The sequence below is a fragment of the Anthonomus grandis genome, chromosome 15 (genome assembly GCF_022605725.1).
Source record: "Anthonomus grandis grandis chromosome 15, icAntGran1.3, whole genome shotgun sequence".
NCBI lineage: Eukaryota > Metazoa > Arthropoda > Insecta > Coleoptera > Curculionidae > Anthonomus > Anthonomus grandis.
In genome coordinates, this window is record NC_065560.1 from 18,913,613 (window position 1) to 18,938,017 (window position 24,405).

General features: G+C 32.8%; 1 protein-coding gene and 1 long non-coding RNA gene across 2 annotated transcripts in view; one reads left to right on the top strand and one right to left on the bottom strand.

Moving 5' to 3' along the window:
- The window catches only part of LOC126745138 (protein timeless homolog), an 817,207-nt gene that overhangs the window by 6,294 nt on the left and 786,508 nt on the right, over window positions 1-24,405 (bottom strand). The window contains exon 19 of the mRNA XM_050452863.1: window positions 2,771-2,971. Within this exon, the coding sequence (XP_050308820.1) occupies window positions 2,771-2,971 (201 nt within the window). The remainder of the gene's footprint in view (window positions 1-2,770; window positions 2,972-24,405) is intronic.
- Window positions 51-24,188, top strand: LOC126745142 (uncharacterized). Its single transcript, XR_007663439.1, has 2 exons — window positions 51-367; window positions 22,672-24,188. It is a non-coding gene; the product is annotated as an uncharacterized LOC126745142 (long non-coding RNA).

The following is a 24,405-nucleotide window of genomic DNA, read 5'->3' on the forward strand; positions in this document are numbered from 1 at the left end:
GTGTGTTTTAAAGAAAGATGTGTCTCACATTCAACAAGTCCATTCGTACGTTTGCCGCATAATTTAGTATTATTATTATTATCGTCCGCAGCACATGTATGAAGCTTGTATGGTGAAAATCGGAATCGTATGTCGGCCATCTTGCTTGGCAAAATTGACAGGAGCTGACAGAAATGACGTTGACATTGACTGATTGAACATTATTTGTCATATCATTTGAGTTTGTTTTTGATTTCAATGTATGCTGGAAGCGTGGGTTGGGATTGTTTTAAGGATGGTTCATGCTATTTTAAATCAATAACTTTTTTCGCTAAAAATTTATCATCAATTCATATGTTAATTGATCTGCAGCAATTCCAGGTGTCAGGTAAGAAAATATCATTTTATTTATTACCCTTATTATTATTTATTACCCTTATATCGTCAATTTTTAGTCCGTAATAAAATCAAATTCCGTTGGTTTCAATCAAGATGTTTCACCTTTCAAATATTTAATTTTTAACTTTATTGTTATAAACACATAATACAAAATGTCTGGCCTCTCATTTCCTTTCGACAATTAAAAGATTGAGTAATAGAAGATTTTTCAATTTCTTTCAGTCCCCATTACAAGAAAAACATGGAGAGAGATATGCAATGCAAATTTTATTAATACTTAGAGCTAGAATTTTTTCTGATCAGTTCTCTCCACCAAATTTTAATAACGCTGATACTGCTGGCTTTACACTACAATACATATTTATTTAAAAATTTGTTTTTTCATTATTTTTCACATGAATCATTCAGAGAATTTATTTACAAGGATGGCACTGCCTATTTTTTCATTTTATTTCATGCTCATATCATACCACTTCCTATATTCAGTAAGACGAGACATAGGTATAGAGACTGTTCTATATCCTGGACCAGTTCAACAGGTGGTTCTTGACGTTTTGTGTAGCATTTTTTACAATCTTGAAGACAAAAAGATGTCTCAAAATTAGTAACCACATTTAAAACCGTTTTTGCACAAGGAATCGGTGTATTCTCAAATGTCACTGAAAACAAATCTCTACAATGTACTGCCAAATTGCCTTCATAAAACCATTTAATTAGTTGAACTTTTTCGGAAGGGGTATAAACAGCCAGTTAACTGATTATTGCAGTAGATTTACTAATTTAGATATGTAAAAATAAAGCTATAGAGCTTTATTTTATCCTGATCAATATCTGATACCAACACTTATCAAAAAGTAATCTTTTTGATTAGCTGTTTGCTTTGGATATTGCGACTAAATAATAAAATTATGAGATTTGTTATTAAATCAAATTTGAATTTTCCCGCTTTAATTTGGCCACGCCTTTATACCATTTTGATTGGTCTAATTAGATACGTCAATCTGTCAAGTTAGTTACAATAGTTTCCGTTGCAAAGCGAGAGGACGCTAGCAGATTTGTCAGAAGAATTTCGATCAGTTTGTATGCAACCACCACTTCTCTATATATTTGTGTTCTGTGTTCTTTAGTAAGTATTCTGTGGAGCTCCATCATGTTGCACCCACATGTCTTGGCGTGCTGCTAGAAATATGTCTTTAAGTAAATCGTTCAAATTATTTTGCAATAAATGTAAATAATCTAAACGGCGAAGTCTTCCTGGTAACTCGAATGGTTCAACTAATTTGCCTTCAATGATCCTCGCCCATAGATTCGTTCATTTCTCACCATTTTAGGATTAACCTAGTCCCAATAATGTACATTGTATATATTAAATATCCCCGTTCTTTTAAAACTGCTTTCGTCATTGCACATTTTTTTTTTAAATTAAGGATCTTGTCTATTACGATGTTATATACGATTTACGATCCCGACAAAACTGAATTCATTTTTCATAGTCAATGGCCAGAAGTGCTTGAACACGTAGCACATGATAGAGATATAACAGTTTCCTTTGTAAGAACGATAAAGTGTGGAAGTGGATTTGGGAAGGTGCGAAGGTCTTGCGACACTTGATGTTGAGTTATCTGTTGCAAGATGCACAATATCTTCTTCATAGTTATGATTCCTAGGCCTGTTCTTACTTTCTGTGGCTGACAAGGTGTGCCATCCAAGTTACACTGATGCACATTTATGAACACTTAATGGTCAGGATAGTGATTTCATCCGAGCAAACCCCATAAACATAGTGCATTTCTGCATATTGGCGGGAAGTATTACCTATTTGTGAAGATTTACTTGTAATTGTAAAGAACTGAAAACACCATAAACTCCAAAAAGAGAAACAATACATACAATATTAGGTTCATAAACAGGCCTTGTTGACAAAACATGGAGCAACGGTATGTTGATCTTAAAAGTTATTTGCAAAAACCATGTTTATTTTTCTTATCATAGAATGTTTGAACGTATGAGAATCTGCATTGAATAAGGTAACTTTTTCTGATAGCTTTGTGGCAGCATCAATTCAAACGCAAAAGTTAATATGTAAAACTTAAATACATTGAACAATTATCATTTTCTAAATAGTGACAGAAGGAATAATGCACGCAATTAATACTTATGAAAAGATACACTCCAATAAAATACCAGGCAAAAACGTGAGGATATTTTCTAAAAAAATCTTTCTTTCACAAAAACCGCAATAACTTTTAAACCATCAATAATCGGATAATAATATGATTGTTTTGATTGCATATGACTTCTTCTATTGCCTTCTTTTATTTGGACGTCTACTTTTGAAGCACCCTAAATAAGTTTGTTAATAAAGTGACGTGATATAAAAATTAGAACTTACCATTATTTTTGACAGCAATAAGTAACTGTATTATTTTTGACCTGGCAACTTGTACAAATTTAGGCCTCTGGTTTTCTTTTGAGTTACTGGATGCAATTTTTTTCTTTTTTAGTGGTTTTTGCAGTATTCCTGAAGGCTTTGTTGGTTTTGAAACATCCTCATCACTGGATGAGATATTTTCCTCTGAGGAATGCTGATGAGCTAAAAAATAACTTAGAAGTTTCAGTTTAAAATAAAAATAAATGAACATCAACCAAAGCAATATTTTAAAATAAATAATAAATTTAAATACTCTTAAACGAATCTCAAATTGTTTAGTGAGTCAATACAGGATTTTCCATGCGACATTAAATTATAAAAAAATAAGAATAGTATTATTATACAGGGTGTTTCAGAACTATGGGATCAAATTTCTGGGGGTTGTTCAGTGCAACAGAAGAATCCATTTGAGTATAGGAACCCATGTCCGGAAATGCGTCACTACGCCACTACGGCCCTAAGACGCGTTAAAATTTATAAAAAACATTAATTACCTAAATAGGATCTGCTGCATTTATTTTTACCTTTTGTACATGATACCATAACAACAATTGTTTAAAATCAACGCTTATCAATGTCAATTCTCAATGTCATGTTTAAAAATTTTATAGCTTACAATTTTTAAACATGTATTGCTAATGGAAATCTTTACCAATCAAAAATTGGCGGATATGCATTTGGCATACGGAGCAACAAACTGCAATGCACGAGCAGCATCGCGGTTGTATCATGAACGTTATTTCGAACGACAGCATCCTGGATACAAAAAGTTTATTGCGGTTCATCGGCGGCTCGCTGAGACAGGCATGTTTAAGACCAAGATGCATGATACTGGTGTTGCTCGAACCGTAAGAACGGTCGAATTTGAAGAAGAGGTGCTTCAGCGAGTTGCCGACGAACCATCAAATAGCACACGTGTCGTCGCTAAGAATATGAATACGAGTAACGCTTCTATCTGGCGGGTACTACACGAGCAACAACTCCATCCTTACCACTTCCAGAAAGTTCAAGGTATGACTGCAGCCGATTATCATCCTAGAGTTCAATTTTGTCGTTGGCTCCTGGATCACATCATTGCACGACCAAATTTATTACGATATGTTTTGTGGACCGATGAAACCTCTTTCACAAGAGACGGTATTTTTAATAGTAGGAATAGCCATGTTTGGGACGAAGCAAATCCTTATGCAATTTTTGCAAGAAAACATCAGAATCGTTGGTCTGTCAACAGATGGGCAGGCATTGTTGATGATTATTTAATTGGGCCATACCTTCTACCGGAACGGTTAACAAGACCTATTTATCTGCGTTTCTTGGAGTAAGTTCTTCCAGAACTCCTTGAAAATGTTCCACTAAACGTTAGACAGCAAATGTGGTTTCAGCATGATGGAGCGCCGGCTTACTTTGCTGTAGAAGTACGCGAGTATTTGGCTCGCGGTTTGGGCCAATTGCCAGAGGTGGAGAAGTTTCTTGGCCTCCTAGGTCACCCGATTTAACGTTTTCTTGTGGGGACATGTAAAGTCATTAGTCTACGAAACTCCAGTAGAATCAGAGCTAGACTTAATTGGACGAATAACAGCACATTTTGAAATCATTCAAAACGAGGATCAAATTTTTAGTGTAGTCCGCCGAAATCATGTGCGGCATTCAAATCGGTGTATTGAGGTTGGAGGAAGACATTTTGAACAATTGTTGTGATGGTATCAAATACAAAAGTTAAAAATAAATGCATCAGATCCTATTTAGGTAATTAATATTTTTTCTAAATTTAAACGCGTCGTAGGGCCGTAGTGACACATTTCCGGACATGGATTCCTATACTCAAATGGATTCTACTGTTGCACTGAACAACCCCTAGAAGTTTGATCCCATAGTTCTGAAACACCCTGTATGTATTACTTAATGGTTGGAAACTTAGGATATTGTTATTATACTGTTATTGTTATTATCAAATGATGGTTATCGAATTGAGAAATGCAATACAAATAATAATAGAATCGGAAGAGTATTACCTGTTATAAGAAATTATATTAAATATAAAGTTAAAAGTGTACGAAGTATTGATAACTAATTCTAGTTATTATCTTTGGTAATATTCTCGATTAATATGAAGCTTTTGTGCTCTGTCATTTATCATCTATCGCAAAACCATCATGCTCAACTTATTGAATTTGTTTGATGATTTTATGAACCAGATCAGTGATTTTATTGGCACAAATATTATGGTGGGCGACTTTAACTTTGACTCCTTTTATTCTCATAAAATCAAAAACATTATAAGCTCCTATGGTTTTAGCCACATTGTGGCTAAAATCATGACTTCAACTAGAATAACTCCTCGAAGTCAGACACTGATTGACTAAAAGTACTATTTTACATTGTAACAATCAACATTTACTACATAAGGTTCATTCGACACCAAAAATTAGTGATCACTCAATTTTGTCCGCAACTTTTGTCCAGCAAAATACTCTAAATACCAACGTAATTGAATATAGAAGATCCAGGCACAATTATATGAGTGATAAATTACAAGAAGATTTGTTGAAAACACGTTAAAATAGCAATATATCTGATAGCAGATACTTTTTCTCAATATAGCAGATGTGTCAGATGTTACTACAATCCTAAATAAGAAGTGTCCCATTACAAAAAATATCAATAAGCAGAAATTTCTTGATAAAAAATGAATGGTTTTTGGTAAAAGTGGTAATTTTTTAATAACTTTAGTTTGATTTCACCAGCCTGATTAGCTTTGTTCCTTTTAATGCGTATTGCCTTTAATAACGTAAATATATAAAAAATTTAAATCTGATTGTAATGTATTGTAAATATTTTCAATTCACAATACAGTTAAAACTTTTAAATAATTAACACTTATTTAAAAACTATGATAAATATTTACAGAGACGTAGGTAACTGAAACGACTGGTTATACAGTGTATTCACTATGAAAGGAATTATTTCATTTAAAATTAATATATTTAATTCGTCTTTTATTTTTTGGATACATCGATTAGTATTGTTACTTGCACGTTTTTGAAATAAAAATTTTTCCTCAAGTAGAAATTATGGTGCCAATCTGCATTTTTAAATGGAAAATCCTGTATATCATGACAATTTATAATTCTACGATATATTCTGCAATCGTATAGCAATTTTAACGTAATAAACTTATGAAATATAGGACATTAAACAATAAAAGTGTATTCTTGATCTATTGCAACTAATGTTTAATTTGTTGTCCATTTAATTCAATGCGTCTTTTGCAATGAAAATTTTGATTACACTAAGTCTCTAGTAGAAACTATGACGGCAAAATTTATTTTTTATGTGATTTCTTAGAAAGTAAGTAGATCTTATTATTTTCGAATAGCTTTTAATTTTAGAACTTTTAGAACGGTTTGTTATGTTCATTTATTATTTATTTTTTTTGTTTATTAATTTTTTATTTTATGATGAGGATATATTTTATAGGACATATATTTATGATTTTATGAGAAGGAACGAAATGAAATCCTCATGATGAGTGGTGTTGGAGACCGGGTGCGTACACAATAAGAAGTCTTAAATCTCGAATTAGTTTTGTGAGCAGATTCTTGAGGCTAACAATGACAATGGAAATTTCATTTCATTACTATTTTTGATGGGGCCACCCTTACGTTAACTGGACACGTTAACTGAAAGTCCTCATTGGACCCAAGAATACCACACACAGCGCCCTCATAAAATTAATATGCAAGTATTATGAAAAATTGAACCCTTGGACCCTTTTTTTTTGAAGAAATATTAAACTGAGAGCGCTACTTGGACTTTCTACAATTTGGACTTATCCCTGCTTTAGTTGCTTTATTCCCTGATTCACAAGAGGCTGACACACCTAGTAACAACATATGGTTTCCACAAGACGGGGCACCTCCTCCCTTTGCTATTGCCGTTCGGTAAATTCTGTATGCAGCTTTTGCTAACAGATAAACTGGACGAAGAGGACTGGTTGAGTGGCCACCAAGGTTACCCGATATAAGCCCATTAGATTTTTCTTATTAGAAACCCAAAGTTTATGTGGATGGATCAAATATAATGTTGATGATTTAAAGCAAAGAATTCGACAAGAAATTAGTCTAATCGATCAAAAATTCACTGAAGTAAATGGACAACAAATTGAACATCAGTTGCAATAAATGTTGTATACATTTTTATTTTTTAATGTCGTATGTGTCATTAGTCTATTACGTCAAATTTGACAAACCGCTAACTTTAGACATATGGTATGCTGTACAAAAAGTTTTCAGAATATAACATAAAATTGTGAAATGTCATGATATACAGGGTGTTCCATTTAAAAAAATTAATGTTGATGCCATAGTTTCTACTTAAGGTACCCTGTATAGAAAATTTTTATTGCAAAAACGCTTAAGTGACAATGCTAATCGGTTTGTACAAAAAATAAAAGAAAGAAAACATCTTAATTTTTGAACAAAATTTGTTCCTTTTATCGTAAATGCACTGTATACATAAATTATTATAACTGGTTTAAAATTATGTTAATGGCGGCCATTTGCTAAAATAAATTTGAAGAATATGCAATGTAATGAATTAATTTATGTTGCAATAAAGTGTTATAATTATTATTTAAACATAATTATTTCCTGAACAATTGAAGATAAGTAAAGGACATTATTTATAATACATGTCCAGAATTATTCGGAGAATTCGAATATGCAAAAATATATAAGAGGTTTCATGTTTTCAAAGTGTAAAAGACAAAAAAAAAATCTTTTACACTTTCAACTATAGTTAGATTTCATCGGAAATAGTTTTCATCTTCTTATAGGATTTTTATATTTTTGTTTATCAACTTACTAACTTAGTAATAAGTCGAATCAGATAGATATTCATGATAATGTTTTATATTATTTTAAAGACTCAACATCTTTGTTTTTAAAGAACTTATCTCGTTCTTGCTACGTATACAAATATCGTGAGAATCAACTATCATCTGAAATGCAACTGGGTAAACAAACAGACCCGAAATCTCAGCTTGTGGAGAAAATATACTCTGTGATGTGTCAGTGTACTACACTGAGTAATCAATAGGCAAAATTTTAGATTGCTTCAAGAAATATTCCAAACCTCAAAAATTGCTAAAATACTTTTAATGCTTATGGACCAAGGAATTATCAAAGAAGACCATGAAAAAAGTATTCAACAAATTAATGCTGTAATGGATAAATGAAAAGATAATATTGGCAGTAGTGCGTAATTATTCTAAACAGCAAATGAAAAGATATTTTATCAACTTAAACTTTGGTAGATCAAATGCTTGCCTCATAGTGTCATACATTATTTTAAATGGCAAATAATTTTCTATCTTACTTTGCCAAAAAAATTGATACTTGTTGATAACGATTTGCCAGTAAAAATGTATCATAAGAAATAGTTCATTCAAGTCCAACTAGTTGAAAATATCCTTAATCACCCAATCTTTGGAAAACCAAGTAGATGAAAATGGTGTTGCGATACTAAACGAAAATAATTGAAAAAAAAACTCATTTATTTATTTTTTAAACACCTTTTTACACTCTTACTGTTTATAAGTCTATAAACTTCCATTTTTTATACGCCACTTTAGAATAGCCATTTGGCATACCAAAGTATGACGTGGATAAAATATTCATTATTAGACTTTTTAGCTAACTATTCGCTAGTACTTCACCCGAATTAATTTTTTTGGCACTGTTGAAAAAAAACTTTAATGCTTACAATGATGTGTCACACGATGGGGTCTCATTTGAAATGTCAAAGTAAAGTTAGCTGGAGGTAAGGAGATGATTGACAGAACTATTATCAAATAAAAAATTAAACGTCCCCCTGTAAATCTAGATCTAGATCCGTTTTTTTTAAAGAAGTTATTAAGTGTAAAACTAAATACTATTTTACTGTCTATTAAATTTGACAGTATGCCATATAAAATATTATTGGTAAATATATAATTTTTTACATTATTTTAATTATTTTAATATTAAAAATAGTTATAATGTAATATGTTATTAATTTAAACAAAATAAAAGCTAATTTTAAATACAAATTACAAACACGCAAAGTGTTCTTTTATTTCTGCGACAAAATTCAGGGATGTGTTCCTTGCATAAAATCAATAAAAAAAGGTGGTAAAGTTGTACATACGAAAAAAACTAATTTTTTTGCGAGTAAATATTTTTCTGCAAATTGGTATGCAGTTTTTTTACTGCAATTTTAATTCATATTTTGAGCTGACACAACACTGTAAATTTCAATTCTTCATAAGAGTTTTAATTTGTAGTTAATAGAAAACACATAACTATTACCGCAAATTATAGTTTTATCACTCGCTAAAAGGCATGATTCATGCTGGTCTGATGGATCTCGTCTTAATCGTAATAAACTTTAGGAAAAGCAAAAATAAAAGATAAAGCCCATTTTCTAAAGTCCTATAAAAAACCGCGCCTGCAGTAACAAAATAATGCATCAACGTTGCCGCGATTCACGCATCTCGTCTTAATCGGAATGCAGCATATAGAGGAAGGCGGCTGGAGCGCCACCTAGAGATTTACGATGGAACACATGTTAGTATACAGGGTGGTCATTTGAAAACTTCCCACCACGGATTTATCGAAAACCACTGTTTAAAAAAAAATGCCGAAATACCTCATAAGGTTTGTCAAGGGGGACAACTTTCTAACCTAAAATTACTTCCCCCCTTTCACCCTCTGCCCTCCAGGGTCATCTCCTTAAAAATTTTAAATGGCAAGGGGCATCGAGTAATAGTTTGTTTCAAAGGTCTTTCGAAGTCTTTTATTTTGACATTTTTTTAAATCAGTCGATTCGTTTTCGAGAAAATTGTTAGAAAACAAAAACATGAAAATATCAATTTTCATTTCAATAAGTCTTTAAAATGTTGTCCTTTTTTGGCCAAACAATGATATAGGCGATGTTCAAATTCCTGACGGACATTTTTAAAAACATGTTGTGGGATATCATGGCAGCTGTCGATGATGCGTTGACGAAGTTCATCCAAACTTTCAGGTTGGAGAGTAAACACAATAGATTTCAAATGACTCCATAGAAAAAAGTCTAACGGCGTTATATCAGGAGATCTAGCAGGCCATTCTATAGGCCCCCTTCGCCCTATCCATTTATCTGGAAACTCGTCGTCTAGCCATTGCCGAACGGGAAGAACATAGTGAGGAGGAGCGCCGTCTTGCTCGAAATATATTTCAGCCTCATCAAGTATAGGGTTTCCATCATCATCGATTTGGTTTTCAATGGATTGAGTGCTAAGCGGATTGATGGTATTTTTCAACATATCCAAATAAATATCTCCATTTAAATTTCCGTTAATAAATAATGGCCCAATCACTTTATTTCCTAAAATGCCTGCCCATACATTAATTTTTTGAGGGTACTGGGTATGCCCTTCTACAAATGCATGAGGATTTTCATTGCTCCAATATCTGCAGCTTATGCTTATTAACAAATCGCTGAAGCAGATATTCTTTACATGAATGTATTATCATTAATCGCTTCAGTCATTTTTTCACAAAACTCATCTCGCCTATCGAAATCGTCTTGGGTTAACTCTTGCAATATTTTCATTTTGAATGGATGAAAGTTATGAAGTTTGATAACTGTGTGAACAGAGCCTAATGAAATACTAGTGGCAGCAACAATTTTGCGTAATGAAGTATTAGGATTTATTCCAAAATGACCTAAAACTTCAACTTGAGCAGCTTCATCCAAAATTCGCCGATGATCACGTTTTTTATTTGCAACAGATCCAGTAAACTTAGTTACAAGGTCCAAAACATACCTATACGAAGTTATCTTCTCCGGATGTCTGGCGTTAAACGTAACGGCAGTTTGCCTAGCACATTGATTTTGGGCACCATAAATTAGAATAATTTCCACTCTTTCGGCTAGTGTGTAATACATTTTCACTATTTCAAGACTGTCACAAATGTAACTGAAGGCAAAATAAATTCTTTATTTTCCTTATCAACTATAAATAACTAAGGTATAACAATAAATACAATTCGCCTAGGATATCTGTGTTGATGAAAAGAATGCGGAAAAAAAATTCAGGTTGTTATTTAGTTTTTTCCACGTCTATTCTTTGGAATTGCTGTTCATGTTGGTAGTTTCCGTTTTAAATTATAAACGAATTGTAGATTTAACAAACCCTAACGGGCAATATTTTGAACACTTATTGAAATAAAAACTGATATTTTCATGTTTATGTTTTCTATCTGAACCAATTAAGATAAACAAAGATTTTTCTAATTTTCTCGAAAACGAATCGACCGATTTCAAAAAATCAAACGTCAAAATAAAAGACTTCAAAAGATCTTTTAAACAAGCTATTACTCGATGCCCCTTGCCATTTAAAATTTGTAAGGAGACGACCCTGGGGGGCAGAGGGTGAAAGGGGGTGAAGTAATTTTAGGTTAGAAAGTTGTCCCCCTTGACAAACTTTTTGACGTATTTCGGCGTTTTTTTTTTAAACAGTGGTTTTCGATAAATCCGTGGTGGGAAGTTCTCAAATGAACACCCTTATAATATATATAATCGTGCCGAACAAGATCCGGACAATTTTTTGTAAAAAGTCGTTTTAGACCGTTAGCATTCAAATGAGACATATATATACACGTGTTACTTATACATATACATATATATACTCATCTTGAAAATCGGATCTCGGGTTGTTGATGGTATAACAAAAATGGATTTCAGCTTTTGATCGGGATATAAATGTATATGTTTTTTCTTAAAACAAAAATTATTTTTAAAATCCCCAATGCCTTTTTAGTAAATTTAATCTGTTGGTTTTTACTACTAATGGTTTTTGTTTAAAACAAATAAAAACAATTTTACTTCCCTAAAAATTTGATGCGGTGTGAAAATGTATGTTCGTCGATTGCAAGCAAATTAAGGGATCAGATTTATTACAAAAAGTATGAAAAGTTAAAAAATTTAAATAATTCAAGAAATACTCATGTTTTTAACGCATTTAAAAAGTAAATGGGAGTAAAAAAGTGCCGTAACGCATCTTTATTTAACGCAAATAAAGTCGCGGAGTCGCCTATGCATGTTTCTTATTGCTCGTTGCTATGGGCAACGAGCTAGCTTTTTAAGGAAGTAAAATTGTTTTTATTTTTTAAGCGAAAACCATGCATCGGACAAAAAAAAACAAGAGATGAAATTTGCTAAAAAGTGATTGATGATTTTAATGATAATTTTTATTTTAAGAAAAAGCAGTGGCGTAGAATTTTTTTCACTAAAAATATTCAATAGAAGACCTGTAGGGACGCCACTGGCAGAGAAAATATTTCTTTTTGCACATCAGAAAATGCGTCTTGATGCATGGAATACATGTACCAAATTTCATAAAAAAGTCTACAATATTGTTTAAGTTATTATTAAAAAACTGTTTTTTTTTTGAAAACTGTATCTCAAAAGTTAAGCCGTTTACTCATAGAAAAAATCATTTTTTTTTTGTTTTAAAATAGGGTGCTATGAATGCATCAAAAGTTTTAAGTTTTAATGAAGTAATCACGGAAAAATAGTTTTCATTGCATTTTATGACTTAAATGTTTTACACGCCTATTTAAAATGTCCAAACCATTAATTTTCGCATTTACTTTTTTAAATAGCACATTACTCCCATTTAAAATAAGAAAGTTAAGGTCACTTCTTGTTAAACCGGAAGTGATGGGAAACAATAGAATATGTCAAAAAATGCTCTTATAACTATCCTATCGATATACCAAATTTCATTGGTTTATCTTGGAAAATAAAAAAGTTATTAAGTGTTCCCTTTTTTCTGTGTCACCCGGTATATATGGCTCGATTTGAAATTTTTGAAATAACTTGTCGAATAGAGTAAATCACAAGTCAAAGCCCCTTTTAGCGGATTTTAGCAAAAGCTAGCAATAATATTTTTCGATAGCAATTAAGATTTCGAAGCAATAAAGGAACTCTTAAACAAAAGTTTTTTCAAAAAAATTGGTCCGCCCAGAGCCGATTCAAGATAAAAACTCCCCTCCACCAATTTATTTGACAAGTGACTTAAATTCGTGTTAATAATTTTTTGTGTGAAAATGTTTGTAGATTATTATGATATAATTTTGGAATGCTCGTTATTTAAAAAAATATCAATTATAAGTTTTGAATTAGCACTAGCGGCTGACCAAAAAATTTGAAAATAAATTTCACCTTTTTAATTTTTAAAAAAATTAAATAATTTTAATAATTTATAAATATTAATTTTAAAAATTTATATCTATATATAAATTATAAATTTAATTTTTTTTTCTTTTGAGCCTTTTATAATAAATTTATTTTTTAAGGTTCTACCACAAAGTATGTAATTTACTATATCCAATAAAAAAAATTACATTTTCGTGCCAATGTTGTGGCGATATCTTATAATTTATTGTCATTTTATTAAAAAAATATTTATGTAATATTCGTAGGGCAAAATAAATAGAAGTAAAAAGCAAAGTCAGTAAAAAGGTATCTATATTTTTCCACCGCTATCCAGGTTTTTGCTTAATTTAAAAGCGTTTTGACAGGGAAAAAAGCCATGTAAATGTGAACAGCTGAGAGCCGACTGATGATAAAAGCAACCGGAGGGGCAGACTCGTTTATTTGCCCATTTGAAACAAAATGCCGGCCGATAAAATATTTGATTTATGCAAAGGGTAATTTTGTACCGACTGCGTCACGTAGTTCCTCGGCTGATTTTGCCACGGGACGAACAAACATTAATTTCATTAAAAGCGCCTGATTTGCTGATTTTGCAATAGATATCTGAAATATTAATTAAAATGTCAGTTAGATATGAAAAAAATATACACCGTAGCCCATTAAAAACATTTTACAGGTTGTGACAGCATTGAATGTGTAAATGTAAATAAGTAATCTTATTTTTTTGATTTTAGATGGATATAGCTAGACATTAAATTTATAACTTCAACCCCTTAGAGGGTGCGGCATTCACTCACTTATGTTTTAAAATTTTGAATAAAGTGATTATGACTGAAATTTTAGAACATTTTGAAATGCAATAAAATTTTTTCAAATGCTCTTTCATATTTCTTATTTATTTGATTATTTAGCGTCAAAATAACAATTAAATTAAAATAAATACTTAAATAGAGTTTTAAATAATTTAACACAAACAGTAATAGTAATAAACAAATTAACATTGATTATACATACTATTACAATAACTATTTGGTGTAATAAGTACCAAATAGTTTTTTTGCTCTACCCAAATAGCTTATTTACTGACATATATTCAATTTGTCCTTAATTACTCCTAAACTTTATCTGTATCTTTTTAGGGCACCATGTATTAAAATAATCTTCACTGTTTGTTGATGAGTCAGTCGATCAGTAGTGATTTAAGTCTGTTAGATAATAGCCAAGTTGGTTTAAAGTAATAATTGTAAAATGTTAGCAAATTCAATAATTTTCTAAATTTTCCTGAACTCGTTTGTATACTCCCAAGCAACACATAATATATTATTATATTTAAATATATATTTATACAACGATTTTTTAGTAAATTTTTGGTTTTGGTATATTTATCAACGTATATGGTGTTTCTCTCGTAGTTGGATGAGAGTCTCACACGCCGATTTCTCTTTATGTGGGTGATTGTAATTGTTGCTAATGTACTTTGTAAAAAAAGGGAAACACTGATTTTATATTAAAAGATATTTAATGTACAATCAATGCGCGATACACATATAAAATCGTAGGTACACTATGTATTTAATGCTCGGTATATGTGCTTATATTTCGTGACTTGTGCGTTCAAGTGTCAGGTTTTAAATAAATTAAAAAATTAACAGGATAGTTCTTAAGTAGACGGTACAAAACAAAATTTAGGAGGGAAATAGAAAGTATTGATTGGTCAAAAAAGGTCATCAGGGAAAGGGAGGGAGGAGACTAGGAGTTGACGTAAGTTCAAGTAAAACATCTTTCTTGGGGCCATTTGTGAAAAGATGTACAGAGTTTTTTATGACGGTCGAGGGATTAAGAGACAGGACAGACAAATGTTTTGCACACAAACTATAAAATAATATAAATGGTCATTTTCGCCCGTCGATTTTTATTATTTTTTGCCAATTTCTTAAAATGAGAATATGTGGCTCAAAAAAGGAGAGTTGGTGTTGTACCAAACTGTATTTTTTTAACGCACCCCCGCAATTGTTTCTGTATTTTTAAATTTTATTTCAAATTTTAGATTGATATGATGCTCAACCGTATTTAATTAAATATTTAAAAAATTAAAAAACAACTTTAATAAAAAAGTATGTATCTATAGCAAATGTTCAAAGTGAATGATTCATTAACTATTTGAAGGTGAATAATTTCAAAGCTTTTTTTTATAGAAAATAGTCGGATTAAGATCCGGAGATCTAGCCGGCCAATTTACAGTCTCCTCCTCTCCCTACACACTTGTTGGGAAAGACTTCATTAAGTTATTGCTGTACCCTTTTTTGAAAGTGCGCAGGAGCATCGTTCTATTGAAAGTGGAATACCCTCTTGATTTGCAAGAAATTACTGCTAAGGCAGGAATGAATTCTAAAGATAAGAAAACTAAATATAAATCTGCATTTAGATTTCCTTCAAAAAAATTTGGTCCTAAGATCCTATTGTTAATTACTTTTTGCGGATACTGGGTATTTTTTTCGATAAGTTAGTATGTTTTCTTGAGACCAGTGTGTGGTGCCATCAAGGTTTGTTATATTATTATAACCTCGATTATAACCTTGTTCCGAGGTTGTGTTATTGTTATAATGCGTCACAACCAAACTGTATTCAGAGGAATCAAGCATACAATAAATCAGTCTATTACCAAACCTTGTTATGGTCTATTTCTATTTCATACACCCTATGGTAACTACCTTTCCACATGGCGATCCTGCCTAAAGATCCAAGGCGAATTCGGGAAAGTTTAAAACGTGCGTGAAGTAAAACCCTTGCAGACTGCAAAACCCAGTATAGTCTATGTATTAATGGCTAAGTACCAGTAATTATGGGAAAATCCATATCGAAAGAAAGTGAGGTAACCAGTTCGGGTGTGGTTAACTCAAACTTTATAGTCGAAGACGAAAAACTATCAGTTCCACATGATATTCGTGCCGTTTTGTATATTATTGCGAGCTGTGTGTTTATTCTGACTTTACTAAGTGTCCGAAAGGTATACCGAAGGTGTTTGAAAAGACACATCAGTAGGAGCATTTACCTGAGAGCACCAGCGAGAGCCCACGAGGAAGGTGGCAGAGAATAAGATAACCGAGTGAACAGCTGCTGACCCTCTGGTATGTACATTTATGCCTATGCTGTGAATTTTTCCGAACACATCGTTTTTGAACAATCATCCGTGGTAGAAAACGCTGATAATATACATTTTTGCAAAGGTCGTTAGCCACGGGCAACAGGGTAACGACAGTGTCAAGTTCGCAGAACAAATTAATTTTTAATTAATTATGCTGACATTATATTATTTTAGTAGAAGTAAATTTATAGGTCAGCTGTTATGCTTTATAAATATTAGATTTTTTTTTTACTTAGGTAATAATTTTGTACGATTTTAGTTAAACATTTTAAAAATAGACAAATAATAGGAAACAATTGTCTGAGCAAATAATCCTAAACTTCTATACGTAATAAATTTAAGCTTTATATTATTATTTAATATTATAACATTATTTGTTTAATTGGCTACCTATGAGCAGCGTAAAAGTGACATTTGAGGACATTTTAACCAAGTTATCAAGTTTAAAAGACGAAATTTTCAGGGAATCAAAAAGAGTCTTAAAGAAAAAGGTACCTCAGTCAGAAAGTCAAATCAAACAAAGAAAATCAATCTATAAAAGTTTTATTTAGCACTTGTAGAGATAGAGTTATTAGATCGTTCGAGGTTCTTCACGTCGATTATAAAGTCCCTATTTCGATTTTAAAGGAAATTGACCCTGAAATTAAGGACGAAATCACAGTTTATTTAACAAGTAGTGACGAAGACGACGACATTGACGAACCGATACCGATAATAAAAACCGAGACAGATATTTCACTCACAATGCCTCTGTCTACGTTAGAATTGCAAAATTTTACCAAATGAGTTCGATGGTTCTGCCGATAAGCTGACGTCTTTTCTGGATGCGCTCACTCTTCTTAAGGCAAATGTTGAGACGCACGAAGTTAATGCCGTCGCTTACGTCAAAACCAGACTCATAAGGTAGAGCTAGAAGTTTGGTAGGCAATAGCAATAGTCTCGACTTGATCCATGCAAAAGGATGGCATCAAGCCCGAAAGCTCACAATCAGTGACAGCCAAGCTACTTAACTTGAAGCAGCGAAACGACTCAAAATACGCTACCGAAATAGAGGAACTATGTCAAAAGCTGAAGACAGCATACGTTATCGAGGACGTACCGGAACAACTGGCAGAGACATATACCACCAACACGACCATCAAAGCTCTGGTCACAAACGCAACTTCCGAAAAAGCAAAGATAATAATGGAAGCTGGAAATTTCCAGACTGTGCAGAAAGCGTTGACAAAATTCGCCAGTGTGAATACTGAAGCCACCACCAGTACGGTATTCTACACACAAAGAAATAATTATCGGGAGGGAAATATAAGAAATAATGTTCGCAGAAGGGGTACTGAAAGATTTTCAAACCGACCCGATAATAATTATTATAACAACCGCTACAATGGAAATACGCAGAACAGCAACTGCAATCAAAATGGGCGGCAAAATAACTACAATGACCGTCAATATAATAACAATCAATATAATAACCAAAGAAGAGGCACCGATAACAAAAGGCGATCAACTCACCGAGGAGGACAAACAAATCGCTATATAAGGGCATATAACACCGAGATCGGTCAGGAAAACCCACAGGAACCCCAAGAAGGTCCTTTGGGGCACTCCTAAAAATGTTTAATATGGACCTAACACTGTCTAACTTTGTATCCATCCAAACAGAGATGACAGGCTACCAGAATGTCACGTTACTGGTCGACACGAGAGCGGATATTTCACTGTTTAAAAGAAGAACGATAAATCCAGAACAGATCGTGGACAGATCCAAGGTTAGCCAAATAAAGGGGGTGACAGAAGGGCATACCAACTCTATAGGAACTACAACAACCAATATTTGTATAGACAACTGCAGTATCAGTCATAGCTTTCATTTTTTTTTTCGGATATCGGCAGATGGAATCTTGGGACGGGATTTTATCTTGAAATATCAATTTCGTCTAGACTATAGCAACTGGACTATGACAATAAAATCCAAAGAAGGATATATAACAATACCAATATATAATAGTCCAGAGGAAGACGTCTTGATAATTTCACCAAGATCTGAGGTTGTGAGGCAACTCAACTCACTTAAAAATCTAAAACAAGACTCTGTAGTTCAGAACAAGGAGATAGCCCTTGGAGTTTTTACCGCCAGCACCATAGCATCTAGCCAATCACCCTTTGTAAGGATACTAAATACAAATTTCAACAGTGTTACCATCAGAAACCCAAAAATTAAATGCCAAAACTTATGTAATTACAACATTTTTCACATGGAGAGCAAAAACAACAGTAACAAACAAGATAGAAATAAGCTGTTAGTAAAGGAATTAAACACATCCGACGCTGCAGATTTTGTAAAGAATGACCTCATAAACTTGTGTCAGGAATTTTCGGATATTTTTGCACTAGACACAGATACATTAACTACAAATAATTTTTATAAGCAAAAGCTAAGACTAGCAGATGATACCCCTGTGTACATAAAAAACTACAGAACACCGCATACCCAGATAGGCGAAATCAATTCCCAAGTAGACAAAATGTTAAAGGATAACATAATTGAGCCGTCTTAAGCAGAATACAATAGTCCAATACTGCTTGTCCCTAAAAAATCTAATGGCGAGAAAAAATGGCGACTTGTAATTGACTACAGGCAAATCAACAAGAAACTTTGTGCTGATAAGTTTCCCATAGCGAGAATCGATGATATCTTGGATCAACTGGGAAGAGCCAAATGGTTCTCAACACTCGACTTAAAATCAGGATTTCACCAGATCCCACTGGAAGAAAGCTCACGGGATATCACCACCTTCAGCACAAACACAGCTTCCTATCGCTTCACTCGTTTGCCATTTGGTCTTAAAGTCAGCCCAAACAGTTTCCAAAGGATGATGAGCATCGCTTTTGCCGGTATAACACCTGAAAAGGCTTTTCTCTACATGGACGACATAATTGTAATAGGATGCTCAGTAGGCCATCACCTTCAAAATTTAAGAAACATTTTTGACACTTGTCGAAAATTCAATTTAAAACTAAATCCAACTAAATGTACATTTTTCCAAAACAACTGCTATTTCCTAGGTCACCAAATACGTGCCGACGGCATTTTGCCGGATGAGTCGAAATATGACGCAATTCTTAAGTACCCTACACCACAATCAAGTGATGACGTCAGAAGGTTTACCAGTTTTTGCAACTACTATCGACGGTCTGTTTTTGAAGGTGGTAGACAAGGTTTTTTTTTACTATCGACGGTTTATACAAAATTTCGCTGAAATAACGGAACCCTTAAGGAAGCTTACAAAAAAGAATGCGCAGTTCCTATGGACTGAAGAATGCCAAAGGTCGTTCCAGAAACTGAAGCAAATGCTCATCGACCCACAAATCTTGAAATATCCAGATTTTGAGAAGCCCTTTATTCTTACAAAGGACGCGTCAAAAGAAGCCTGCGGGGCAGTCCTTTCTCAAAACTCAAAGGGTTAAGATCTCCCAATAGCATACGCTTCACGAAGCTTCACTAAAGGCGAAATTAATAAATCCGTCATAGAAAAAAAACTAGCTGTAATACATTGGGGAATTATCCATTTTCGACCCTACTTATATGGAAAAACCTTCTTAGTTAAATCTGACCATAGGCCGTTAGTTTACCTCAATGAAAAATCCATCATCCAAACTTATGTGTATGAGACTAGACTTGGAAGAATATGATTTCGCAATAGAATACATTAAGGGAAGTGATAACGTGGTAGCAGACGCATTATCAAGAATTACAATTGAGGATCTCAAAAACATGACGTCAGACTGCCACAGAATTTTAGCAATCACCAGGTCGATGACACAGAAAAAACAAGTAGTCCTAGCTGACAATGCAGAAACCTCGGCAAAAACTCATGCTACAACAATTCAAGAAAATTGCAATAAAATAAAATTCGCAAATGACAATTACAATTTATTTAAAATCCCATCAGTAAAATTCACGCTTAAGCCATATTATCTAAGGATAATTGTGGAAAAATGGGGAAAAAATAAAATCAGCGCTGAAAGCAAAATATGTTTCACCAATGGCAATTTTTCTTTAGGGAAAACATTGTCTCAGCTTTAAATTTTGGCTCGTGAAAACAATTTGCAAAAATTAAAATTAAAAACAAATAATAAAATATTAAGCACGTGCTCATTAGACGATTTCAAATTAGTAGGACAACATTGTTTAGACAACTTGGAAATATTTTTATATGGTGACACCAAAACAATTAATGACGACAAAGAAAAACAAGCAGTTATAGAGAAATTCCACAATGACCCACTTTTTGGAGGCCATTGCGGCCAAAAGAGGCTATTTAAGAAGATAAGGACCAAGTATCGATGGAAGAATATGGCGCGTGACGTTGCAAGCTACGTAAAACACTGCAGAAAGTGCCAAATAAATAAAAGCAAAATCACCCATAAGGAACCCATGATCATTACACCAACTCCGCAACAGGCTTTTGACATAGTGTGCATAGACACAATTGGACCATTCACTAAAAGTGATAAAAACAATTTTTACGCTGTAACTATACAGTGCGAGTTGACCAAATACCTCGTAGTCGTACCAGTGCCAAATAAAGAGGTATCAACTGTAGCAAGAGCTATCATGGACAACTTTATTTTAGTTTTCGGCCCCCCGAAAGAGATCCGAACGGATTTGGGTACCGAATACAAAAATGAAGTTATGGTGAAGTTGTCTAGCTTACTGAATATTAGCCACAAATTTTCTACTGCTTACCACCATCAAAGCATTGGGGGGTGCGAAAGAACTCATAGGGTATTAAATGAATACTTGCGATCATACGTTAATGAAACGCGGACAGACTGGGACAGTTGTCTTAAATATTTTTCATTTTATTATAATACAACACCAGGAGTTTTGCATAACTCCTTTTGAGCTAGTTTTTGCAAAAAACCCTGAAATTCTTAAGGAACTGACAAATAAAATTAACCCGGTTTATAACATTGACGCTTGATTGACTACTGCATTGACTACCAAGAAGTTCGACAACGCATTCAATTTTCCTTACAACGAACTAGGGAATTTTTGGTCAAATCGAAAGAAAAACGCAAGGTTCGCAAGGTTTAATACGATCAAACATCTCAAGGTCTCAATTTAAAGCCGGGTGACTTGATTATGATTATGAACAACGAAAATCGCACAAAACTTGATCTTTGGTTCAAAGGTCCTTTTGTAGTAATAAGTATTGATAATGTAAACTGTACAGTGAAAAGTGAAAACGGAAAAGAACTTAAAGTGCATAAAAACCGAGTGCAGAAGTACTGCCAAAGTGCCAAAAGTGATAGTGAGTAGCTTTAAAAAACTGTTCTATTTTTTTCTATTTTTAAGAATTAACTTTAGTGGTACCACTGGCAAAATAGTTACAGATTGACGTCACAGTACGATTTAATAATAATAGTAGTTTGTTTTCAAATTTCTTCTCAAACATTTCCCTCAAGGGCGGAGGAGCATGTCATAATAATATGTAAATAGTATTATTATTATCATTACTATGTACTTGAACTATTGTTTTATTTACTTTATATTCGTATCAAGAATTATTATTATAAATTACAATTTATTTCATAAATCCTAACATTGTATAATTTAGATGGTAGTTTGAAAAAAAAATCAAAAAGGTAATTTAGATTCAGGCTTAGTTATTGTAACGCTACATCTTTTCAAATGAACAACGAATGTCTTCCATCATGCTCGGATGAAAGCCATTCTTTCGAAAGGGAAAGATGTGGTGCCATCAAGGTTTGTTATATTATGTTATATTATTATAACCTCGATTATAACCTTGTTCCGAGGTTCTGTTATTGTTATAATGCGTCACAACCAAACTGTATTCAGAGGAATCAAGCATACAATAAATCAGTCTATTACCAACCTTGTTATGGTCTTATTTCATACACCCTAGCCGTTGATTGCATTATGTTCATATTTGGACATTTTCCGTCTAAATAGTCTGCAACCCTCTCATTCTAAAGGAATCTTTCATGTCACTATAACTAGCCATTATTAGAATATCAGTCTGTTACTGCTCTGTTAAATACACTGTTTTTTATTGCGAAGTAATAGTCACAATTTAAAAGTAATAATCGTTTTATTTTTTTATATGATTTGACGGTTTATTAATAATCGTTTTATTATCATGACACTCGTTAATAATGACGTTAAAAGTTTACCTTTTTAAGGTTAGTCTTTAAAGCATGCCATTTCTTTATCTTCAATTTTATTCTTTAATTTTATACAATGTTAAATATGCAAATTGGTCACATTTCGACAGTCAATACGCCAAAAACGGTTAGATGTAGGTATGGGACATTATACATAAAATGTGTGTAGAATTTTACGTAGAATCGAAATTTGAAAGAAGTTATAGGGTGTTCTAAATAAAAAAATAAAGTTGATTATTATAACTCGTGAACTAAACTAATGAAGTGTAACTTATAGATGAACTTCGAGAACTAGAGAAAATCCATGAGTTGACTGGATCTAACACTCGTAGAGAAGAAGCTGCGCCAACACAATTACCGAGCAGGACAAAAGGAAGAAAAACGAAAGTTCGAGGATACTAAAAAAAGAGGAGAAGCAATATATATATATAGGGTGTCCAAGATATGGATTCTAAGCATGGAGATCTCTGTACCTATTGAAGTTACAGTCTGGGTTAAATTCGAAAAAAGTTGCGTACTTTGACGGGTATTTAAATTCCAGCGATTAGACACCATAATTAGTCACTAAACTTTCTTCAGACTATATCATTTTTGCAGGGAAATTTATATTATCTTCGCATGCGCGTGTGTACCACTCACAAAAATGTCGTCCTCGTTCTAGATCCCCTGACTTCAGTGGTTGGCAAATTCTAAATTTATACGGATGATATTTATTATTACGTAAAATAAATTGAGCAGTGGATTTGGCTACTCCTACATTTTTCTCAATTTACCTAGTTAAAATTGTAGGGTTCTCAAAAACTGCTTGTGACACATTATTTTGAGTGTCTTCAGAAGATTCCTTTTTCCTAGATAAAACTGGCTTTTTAAATGCACCATGTTCTTTTAAATTTCGCGTCAACTCTAAGAAAATTGACTTACATGGCTGGTTTCTATCTAGAAATTTATTTAAATACATTGCTGCTGTATTTTCAGTGTTCTTCTGGCACAACATGTAGCAGGTCAGGATGTCATTCTTTTTTTCATATAATGGCCACCTCAATTGTGCACGGGGTAATGGCATATTTAACGATATTAACACAACAAAAAAACACTCAACAATAAAAACTGTAACAACAACAAAAACTCTAAAAATAAGTTAATAACTCTAAATCAACTTAACAATGATTATTTTATCCGACCACAAACAAAATTAAGCCATATGTGATAGGGTAGGAGGTATGTACGTCAAAATGTCAAAGAATTATTTGTTTTCAAAGCTTACCTTAAAATATGATTAAAAAAATAGCAAAATCGCATTTATTCTTGCATCTAATAAAAAGAATATAACATGTGATCGTTGACATGACATCGTTGAATTTGTAATAAAAAATGGAATCAGATACATGGTATATTTTTTTCCGGGCCATATAAAAATATAAAGTTGATGATGGTTTCTCGAAAACGAAACGTCGGATAGAAAATCTATAAACCCCATCACATTGCTTTTAAAAAGTGCCAATGAAAAAGTTTTGTTAGTTTTTTTATATCTTAAATAATGTCAGAAAAACATAAAATCGATTTTGGCAAATTTCCGTTTTTTCCAATACCTCGGCAGGACATGAAAATTTTTTAATTTTCTTTTTTTCTCATTTAAATACGCTTTAAAGTACGCAACTTTTTTCTAATTTAACCTGAGCTGTAACTTCAGTAGGTACTGACATCCCCACGCTAATGATCCTTATCTTGAACATCCTGTATAGTAGAAAAACACGTAGTCTCAAAAAGACTAAAATAAACATTAAGCAAGGTTAACAGGCGTTTATTTCAATATTTTAGAACTAGTTATGGCCACAATATTGACCATTATATTTAACTTTACTTTTTTATGTTCAAGATCGCAGTTACGCTCCCTAGCAGTTATTTTAGAAACTTTTTAGAAAATTTTTCCTAATAATAATGATTTTTACTGCAAGCCTTTGCGATGAGAACGTTTCGAGATACAGTACCTCGCATTCTTAGTTGGCCACCC